The sequence below is a fragment of the Sinocyclocheilus rhinocerous genome, unplaced genomic scaffold, assembly GCF_001515625.1.
Source record: "Sinocyclocheilus rhinocerous isolate Xijiao unplaced genomic scaffold, SAMN03320098_v1.1 scaffold365, whole genome shotgun sequence".
NCBI classification, from domain to species: domain Eukaryota; kingdom Metazoa; phylum Chordata; class Actinopteri; order Cypriniformes; family Cyprinidae; genus Sinocyclocheilus; species Sinocyclocheilus rhinocerous.
The window spans coordinates 680929-690538 of record NW_015659915.1 but is presented as its reverse complement, the minus strand read 5'-3'; the positions used below and the strand labels follow the sequence as shown (position 1 = coordinate 690538).

At 33.6% G+C, this 9610-nt stretch overlaps 1 protein-coding gene across 1 annotated transcript in view; it reads left to right on the top strand.

Annotated features, from left to right (window-relative positions):
• LOC107724251 (dihydrolipoyllysine-residue succinyltransferase component of 2-oxoglutarate dehydrogenase complex, mitochondrial-like) overlaps positions 1 to 9610 on the top strand; it is a 40724-nt gene that overhangs the window by 21477 nt on the left and 9637 nt on the right. The window contains exon 10 of the mRNA XM_016533086.1: positions 2302 to 2399. Within this exon, the coding sequence (XP_016388572.1) occupies positions 2302 to 2399 (98 nt within the window). The remainder of the gene's footprint in view (positions 1 to 2301; positions 2400 to 9610) is intronic.

Below are 9610 nucleotides of genomic sequence, written 5' to 3'. Positions count from 1 at the left end.
TGTAATGGAGTAATATTTGACCAGCAGTATCTGTACTTTCACTCAAGTAATGGAGTTGGGTACTTTGTCCGCATCTGGTCGTGTTTAGTCACTATTTAGTGTGGTATTTTTTGACAATATTCACTCATTATGACAGTAAAATAGGGCATTCTAAGTCAATATACTGCAGTATTTCCTCTCAATCAGTAGAAAATATGGTTAACACCCGGTCATGCATGAAAAAAAATACCGTCATGTACCGTGAAACCGGTATAATTTTGAAAAATACCGTGATTTAAATTTTTGGTCATACCGCCCAGCACTAGCTAAACCTGCCCCTCACACAAAACAACCGGCATTTTTAGATTTTCAGCTAACTTCATTCTGTATGATTTATAAGCTTGTCTCCTAATGGGGAACAAAAAATCATTTACTAGTATTACTATTTATGTGGGGACATTTGGACCCTATAATGTAGGGAACACCAGGACCACAAATACACACACTTATTTGGCAACAACAGGTCCAATATCAGTATCATATTGAATAGAATACCTTTAAATAATGTATAATTGCCAGTACATTTCAACCTTTTCTTGTGATTTTGCTGCCGCTTATGTGTACAGATACTTTTTATACACGAGTAGCATGTTGAAACACAGAGCTTTATTTGAAGAATTATGTTAAGAATATTGAGTTATACTTGCTGTACTTATTGGTCCTGCACTGCCTATTGATTCAACTGATTTTTCACAAATATGTCTATATTAGCAAAATTTGATTAAGTGAACGCTTAAGTTTAAAAGTACAATAATGCAAGGCAAGCACTTTTGATGCATGTTTATGACCTATTTATCAGCAGCATGTTTGATTCCTACTTTAAGTGGGTTATTTAAATGGATTGTTTATACAGACTTTTTTTTTTTGTCTGTTCGGGGGTTTGTTAGATTCGTCATTTACAAAATTTGTTTAAACGGTAATAAAGTTTGTCTATATATATTTATATATTTAGGTCACATTAAGTGAGCATTTCTTTGAGGGGGGCTTGAATACATTACAGTAAGTGAGTTTGAACGAGAACAGCAGATGTTTTTGTACATAAGCAGATATTTGTAGGTGACGTTTTACTTCAACAAATAATATATTTTAACTCTAGAAAAGTTTCCTGAGATGTAGTAAGTAAAACATGTCTTTTATGCCAAATATAGCTGCTTTATCATTTTAGTGCGTTACAAAGACACTGATGTGCTCATACTGTTAGGATCTTGGGTAATATTAGACCAGTTTAATTAAAGGAGACTATATATTTTATCATTTATTCATCAAGTAGACTAATTGTTACTTGTGTGCCGTAACTTCTGCCATCAAGTTAATACGCAACAACTTCTGCAGTTGATCATGTTAGATTTTAATGCCTTTAATGTCACCTGTGACTGAAACATGGCTCAGAAGTTATATCTGGATCATCTTCGTCTCTGTGATGATACTCAGTATCTCTGTATTTGATCTGAAATGGCTTGAAAGGTTTTTTCCCACCTTACAAATCAGTAGAGCCTGTCAGCGTTTGATTCAAAATGTTTAATGCAAGAACTTGAACAGTACAAATGTAGTGAAAGATAATCAAGGCGTCTTTTACCAAATGAAATGAAATGCAATGTATATGTGACCCTGCAGCACAAAAGCAGTGTTAAGTCGCTGGGGTATATTTGTAGCAATAGCCAACAATACATTGTATGGGTCAAAATTATACATTTTTCTTTTATGCCAAAAATCATTAGGATATTAAGTAAAGATTATGTTCCATGAAGATATTTTGTAAATTTCCTACCGTAAATATATCAAAACTTAATTTTTGTTTAGTAATATGCATTGCTAAGAACTTCATTTGAACAACTTTAAAGATGATTTTCTCAATATTTAGATTTTTTTGCACCCTCAGATTCCAGATTTTCAAATAGTTGTATCTCAGCCAAATATTGTCCTATCCTAACAAACCATACATCAATGGAAAGCTTATTTATTTACTCAAATATACTGTACAATTTTAAAAAATTGACACTTATGACTGGTTTGGTGCTTCAGGGTCACATATATGAAACAGTGTTAAATGCCATTTGGAGATTTTCATGAACATTTTGAGTGATGCCTAATGGTTGAATCAGTGCTCACACGATCTGTGCTCTTTAAGAAACCCGATGGCCAAATAAAAAAGTGCATTGAAATGGTCTTTATATTAACAGTGTTAACTGATATTAAAAAATAGCACAAATTCTGCCGAGGCCCCGCGTTCTCTTGCTCAGCCCTTTTGTGGTTTTGTTGCAGGTGAAGATGAACCGCATGAGACAGCGAATCGCTCAGCGGCTGAAGGAAGCGCAGACCACCTGTGCCATGCTCACAACCTTCAATGAAGTCGATATGAGGTTTGTTCCTGTAAAAGCAAACCAGCCTACTCCAGATTATACAGTCACTGGTTCTTTGAAATGTGTTTTTAATACCCTGCCAGTCAAAGGTTGGTGCTCACCTAGTACTCGGTTTTGTTATTAGGATCTTCTACATCTCGGAGTAAAAAAGTGATTAACTTTGAAATAGCACAAATGGAAGTCTGGGGATAGTGTGAAGATGGAAACATGAAACTAGGGCTAGGTATTGAGACAAATTTCACCATTTGATTTCCATTCACTAGCCTGCATTTTTTATCTCAATTCATTTCGATATCTATCTGATTATTGGGCATCAAACTAAAGCTGTAAACTATAAAATTATCCCCCTCTGTTGGTAAATTACTATATTCAATTGATTTGTAAACAAATATTTAAATTGCACATAAGGCCGTTTTTATAATAAAAATTTATTATAATTCATTTTTAATTATATAATTGTTTCTACTCCAGTATGTTGTTGAAATATAAACATTTAAACATAAAATATTTATTTAAACATACATTAAATATTGAAGAACAGGTTCAGTACGGAATATAATATGTAATATAATGCATATATTTATCAAAATGCTCCTCTTTAGAGTTATTGTTTTCTATCGAGTTTATGGACATTGAATGTCTTTCCTGAGATAAACGTTATGTAGCGTGACATTGATCATAAACTGTTTTATTGACATCTTTCTGCGGTTAAAACACTTACTGATTGATTACATGAGACATGATTCATTTCAGTAAGTTATTCTTTTTCTTTCAAGATCAACTCTTGATTTTAATTAATGTTTATTTGGTGCTGTAAGTAGTAGTAAAGACGAAGATGTGATCGGTTCACGTGAGGCTACACAAAGCTTATTGCAATTATTAGATGTCAGGCGTGCTACAAATAATGTTTAGTGATGTTTTGTTCACGGATCAACTGAAAAGATCAATCATTTTGTTTCATCAAAATGGGAATCGATTAAAATAGAGGAATTAATATTTTCAACTGAGAACTATTATGTCTAGATATCTACTCCAACTCGGTGCATTAAAAAAAAAAGAGTAATAATAAATGATTGTTAAAGTTACATATTAGTGATGTGCATCTCCATAACTGAGGCCAATGTGATATGCATATTGATGCATTCCCAATGATACGATGCATTAAAGATGCATATGAAGCAGCTACCGATGCAATGCGATACGATTCACCCGTTATGATGCAGTGCAATCCAAATTCGATTCGATTCAACACAATGCGATTCAATGGTAAAAATATGATGCCATGCCATTCAATATGATACAGATAGTTCGCTTTTATTTCTTTGGTTCAGACAGACAGCCAAGTTAATCTATATTCTATGTGACTCTCGGGACTCGCCTCGGTCTCTGTAGTGTTAATACGTCGTATTCATGTAGCAGCAGTGGTGATGAGAGACCGCACTTGAGAAACAGTTTAGAGAATTCAATTTAAATATAAAATATTGGTCACAAATTACTGGTCACTTTCAACATAATTACAGTATAGCGCATCTACTAATTATTATATATAAACAGATCGGTTTCATCAATGCAGAGAAACAATGCATCATGATACAAATGCCAACTTTTATTGTTATCAATATTTTTTTAAATCAATGCATTGCATCGTTGAATTTTATGCCGATGCATCACGATTAATCCAAAATAAAAGTTTTTGTTTGCATAATATATGTGTGTGTTCTGTGTATATTTATTATGTATATATAAATACACACACATGCATGTATATATTTTGAAAATATTGACATGTAATTACATGTCTATATTTATAGTCATATAATTTATATTATAAATAAATATATTTAATATATAAAAACAAAATTTTTCTGAAATATATACATGCATGTGTGTGTATTTATATATACATAATAAATATATACAGTATACACACATATATTATGTAAACGAAAACTTTTATTTTGGATGCGATTAATCATTTGACAGCACTAATTTGTGCACAGCCTGATTCTGAAGCAAATTATTCTTATGAACGGTTCTTTTTAGTGAATCAAACACATTCAGTCCAAACAGTGCGGCCTGATTCACAAACAAATCTTATGAATAATTATTTTTAAGTGAATCAAAAATATACAGCGCAACCAGTGTCGTCTGATTCACACGTTTGACTCTCATGAACAGTTCTTTTTAGTGAATCAAAAGCATACAGTACAACCAGTGTAGCTTAAGTCAATAACAAATGACTCCTATTCTATGAATAGTTATTTTTAAGAAATCAAACACACTGCGCAACCAGTGTAACCTAATTCACACACATTTGACTCTTGTGAATGGTTCGTTTTAGTGAATCAAAAACATACAGTGCAACCAGTTGAGCATGATTCACAAACAAATTACTCTAAAAAACAGTTCTGTTTCGCTGGGGTATATTTGTAGCAATAGTCAACAATACATTGTATGGGTCAAAATTATCGATTTTTTCTTTTATGCCAAAAATCATTAGGATATTAAGCAAAAATCATGTTCCATGAAGGTATTTTGTAAATTTCCTACCGTAAATATATCATAACTTAATTTTTGATTAGTAATATGCATTGCTAAGAACTTCATTTGAACAACTTTAAAGATGATTTTCTCAATATTTAGATTTTTTTGCACCCTCAGATTCCAGATTTTCAAATAGTTGTATCTCAGCCAAATATTGTCCTATCCTAACAAACCATACATCAATGGAAAGCTTATTTATTTACTCAAATATACTGTACAATTTTAAAAAATTGACACTTATGACTGGTTTGGTGCTTCAGGGTCACATATATGAAACAGTGTTAAATGCCATTTGGAGATTTTCATGAACATTTTGAGTGATGCCTAATGGTTGAATCAGTGCTCACACGATCTGTGCTCTTTAAGAAACCCGATGGCCAAATAAAAAAGTGCATTGAAATGGTCTTTATATTAACAGTGTTAACTGATATTAAAAAATAGCACAAATTCTGCCGAGGCCCCGCGTTCTCTTGCTCAGCCCTTTTGTGGTTTTGTTGCAGGTGAAGATGAACCGCATGAGACAGCGAATCGCTCAGCGGCTGAAGGAAGCGCAGACCACCTGTGCCATGCTCACAACCTTCAATGAAGTCGATATGAGGTTTGTTCCTGTAAAAGCAAACCAGCCTACTCCAGATTATACAGTCACTGGTTCTTTGAAATGTGTTTTTAATACCCTGCCAGTCAAAGGTTGGTGCTCACCTAGTACTCGGTTTTGTTATTAGGATCTTCTACATCTCGGAGTAAAAAAGTGATTAACTTTGAAATAGCACAAATGGAAGTCTGGGGATAGTGTGAAGATGGAAACATGAAACTAGGGCTAGGTATTGAGACAAATTTCACCATTTGATTTCCATTCACTAGCCTGCATTTTTTATCTCAATTCATTTCGATATCTATCTGATTATTGGGCATCAAACTAAAGCTGTAAACTATAAAATTATCCCCCTCTGTTGGTAAATTACTATATTCAATTGATTTGTAAACAAATATTTAAATTGCACATAAGGCCGTTTTTATAATAAAAATTTATTATAATTCATTTTTAATTATATAATTGTTTCTACTCCAGTATGTTGTTGAAATATAAACATTTAAACATAAAATATTTATTTAAACATACATTAAATATTGAAGAACAGGTTCAGTACGGAATATAATATGTAATATAATGCATATATTTATCAAAATGCTCCTCTTTAGAGTTATTGTTTTCTATCGAGTTTATGGACATTGAATGTCTTTCCTGAGATAAACGTTATGTAGCGTGACATTGATCATAAACTGTTTTATTGACATCTTTCTGCGGTTAAAACACTTACTGATTGATTACATGAGACATGATTCATTTCAGTAAGTTATTCTTTTTCTTTCAAGATCAACTCTTGATTTTAATTAATGTTTATTTGGTGCTGTAAGTAGTAGTAAAGACGAAGATGTGATCGGTTCACGTGAGGCTACACAAAGCTTATTGCAATTATTAGATGTCAGGCGTGCTACAAATAATGTTTAGTGATGTTTTGTTCACGGATCAACTGAAAAGATCAATCATTTTGTTTCATCAAAATGGGAATCGATTAAAATAGAGGAATTAATATTTTCAACTGAGAACTATTATGTCTAGATATCTACTCCAACTCGGTGCATTAAAAAAAAAAGAGTAATAATAAATGATTGTTAAAGTTACATATTAGTGATGTGCATCTCCATAACTGAGGCCAATGTGATATGCATATTGATGCATTCCCAATGATACGATGCATTAAAGATGCATATGAAGCAGCTACCAATGCAATGCGATACGATTCACCCGTTATGATGCAGTGCAATCCAAATTTGATTCGATTCAACACAATGCGATTCAATGGTAAAAATATGATGCCATGCCATTCAATATGATACAGATAGTTCGCTTTTATTTCTTTGGTTCAGACAGACAGCCAAGTTAATCTATATTCTATGTGACTCTCGGGACTCGCCTCGGTCTCTGTAGTGTTAATACGTCGTATTCATGTAGCAGCAGTGGTGATGAGAGACCGCACTTGAGAAACAGTTTAGAGAATTCAATTTAAATATAAAATATTGGTCACAAATTACTGGTCACTTTCAACATAATTACAGTATAGCGCATCTACTAATTATTATATATAAACAGATCGGTTTCATCAATGCAGAGAAACAATGCATCATGATACAAATGCCAACTTTTATTGTTATCAATATTTTTTTAAATCAATGCATTGCATCGTTGAATTTTATGCCGATGCATCACGATTAATCCAAAATAAAAGTTTTTGTTTGCATAATATATGTGTGTGTTCTGTGTATATTTATTATGTATATATAAATACACACACATGCATGTATATATTTTGAAAATATTGACATGTAATTACATGTCTATATTTATAGTCATATAATTTATATTATAAATAAATATATTTAATATATAAAAACAAAATTTTTCTGAAATATATACATGCATGTGTGTGTATTTATATATACATAATAAATATATACAGTATACACACATATATTATGTAAACGAAAACTTTTATTTTGGATGCGATTAATCATTTGACAGCACTAATTTGTGCACAAAACAGACTTGTAAGCCTGAAAGGAAGGTCTGTCGACGGCCCTGTGAAAATTTTGCTTATTGGCCAAACCTGATTAGAAGCTCCGCAATGCCCATCCAAATGGTTATAGATTGGAATCTGGTCTACAGGAAGAGATTTCTGAAACCCGATCGCCACTTAAAGCGCGGAATGTAAATATTTGGTCCTAATGTTGGTCAAAACAAAGATAAGAAGGGCAAAATGGGCTTTATTAATTTACAAGGAAACGTTAATGTCCACAACCTCCCTCGCTAACCCCTGAAGAGGACACTTTGAGGATTTCTCCCCAGCGCAAATGGCCGTATTGGCTTTCAGCCGTTCTGCCGCTAATCTGGTTGGCATTGATGGGTTGGAGGAAGACTCTGCCGGTCTGGAGTCGAAGGAGCGCGCTCGTCTGCGGCCCGCGAGCATCTGCCTCGGTGTCCCCCGAGACGCGCCTGCGGAGGGAGCGTGCGAGACGCTTATGGGAACGTTATGGGCTATTATGACAGGCCAATAAGATTTGAAGGCTCTGGAAAGTGAAGATTTTTATCGCGTCTTCTCTCCTTTCTCTGAGAGCGCGTGTCTTGGGACGGTCCTAATTCCGTTAGCGGAGAAACCGGAGAAGCTAAACGGTGTTAGAGACAGGAAAACAGAGAATTACAGTCTCGGCCCTTTTCACTCAAAATCTGGCCAGACTGTTGTCCACAACATTCTCCACTTGTTTTTCAGTAAGGAGACGCACCTTAAATGCCACGGACCGCTCAAACCGAGGAGTTTGCTTGTTGCAAATCATTAGCTATGTTTCCATCCAAAGATTCAAATTTAACTTATGCGGAAAACTGGAATATCGCATAAAACATTTACGTATAAAGCACCGTTTCCATTCAACGAGTCAAAGAGAACAAAATCGCAAAAAAGCAATGGGCATTTTTGTGCGTATGTGTGTCATGGCGATAATTAAATGATTTGAATAAAAATGTGCCGTTGATGAGGAAAAAAAATTATATTTAAAAGCAATATGAATATAAATGCATTACAAAAATTCCAATCGTAATAAAGTCGGGCTTTGCCATTTGAGCTGTTGATGAAAATATGACGAGAAAAATAACAATTAGATTAAAAATGAAAACATTATCAATGTTTTGAAAAGGAAACATCTAAAAAGCTTTTTAAATATTCCAATCATATTCAATAATGTAGGGCTGTGCCATTGACAAAAAAAGAAAAAGAACATTTACATTGATATATTTTTCATAATCTACTGTATAATAGTCCATTTTGTCATCAGCTCAAACAGAAAAGCCTGAATATTTCAAACAATCATATTCCCTTTCGATGTTTCTTTTTCTAAACATTGATATATTTTTAATAATCTAATGTGTTTGAAAAGGAAGCATTTAAAAACAATATGATTGTTTCAGATATTCCAATCATATTCAGTAATGCCAGGCTTTGCATCTAAAGGAAATATGATTGTCTGAAATAATCCTAGTATTGTCCATAATGTTGGCCGTTGCCATTTGATCTGCATGGGCTGAAGACTGAATGATCACCTGTGAACTGAAGCGAAGGTTAACTCAACCAATTTATGAGTTTTCATGATGAAGCTGATTCAAGGCATCATTGCACACTTTCTAAACCATATTTCACTACAGTGCACTTCAAGTGCATTACTGAATATTAATTGTATTTTAAGCAGTTCATGGTTACCATGTCTGTCAGTCTCCCAAATGGAATGTAAAATACCTTAACCGTTATAAATACACTTCTGAAGTCATCTGATGACTGTTTTTTGTTTTGTTTTTTGGAGTAAATAACTTCAATTTCAGTCTGTTTCTCACACAAAAACATGATTTCAGAGACCTGGAAAATAGTGCACCAGTCACATGTACTGCCGTTATCACCATACGCTTTCATTGGATGGTAAAGAGCAGCGTGAACATTCTGCTAAACATCTGCTTTTGAATTTGACAGAAGAAAAGTTGGAACGACATGAGAGCGAGTAACTGTTCCTTATAAAAGCAATAAGCCCCAAGAAGCCGTGGTTTACAGTGAATTTATAACAGCTAA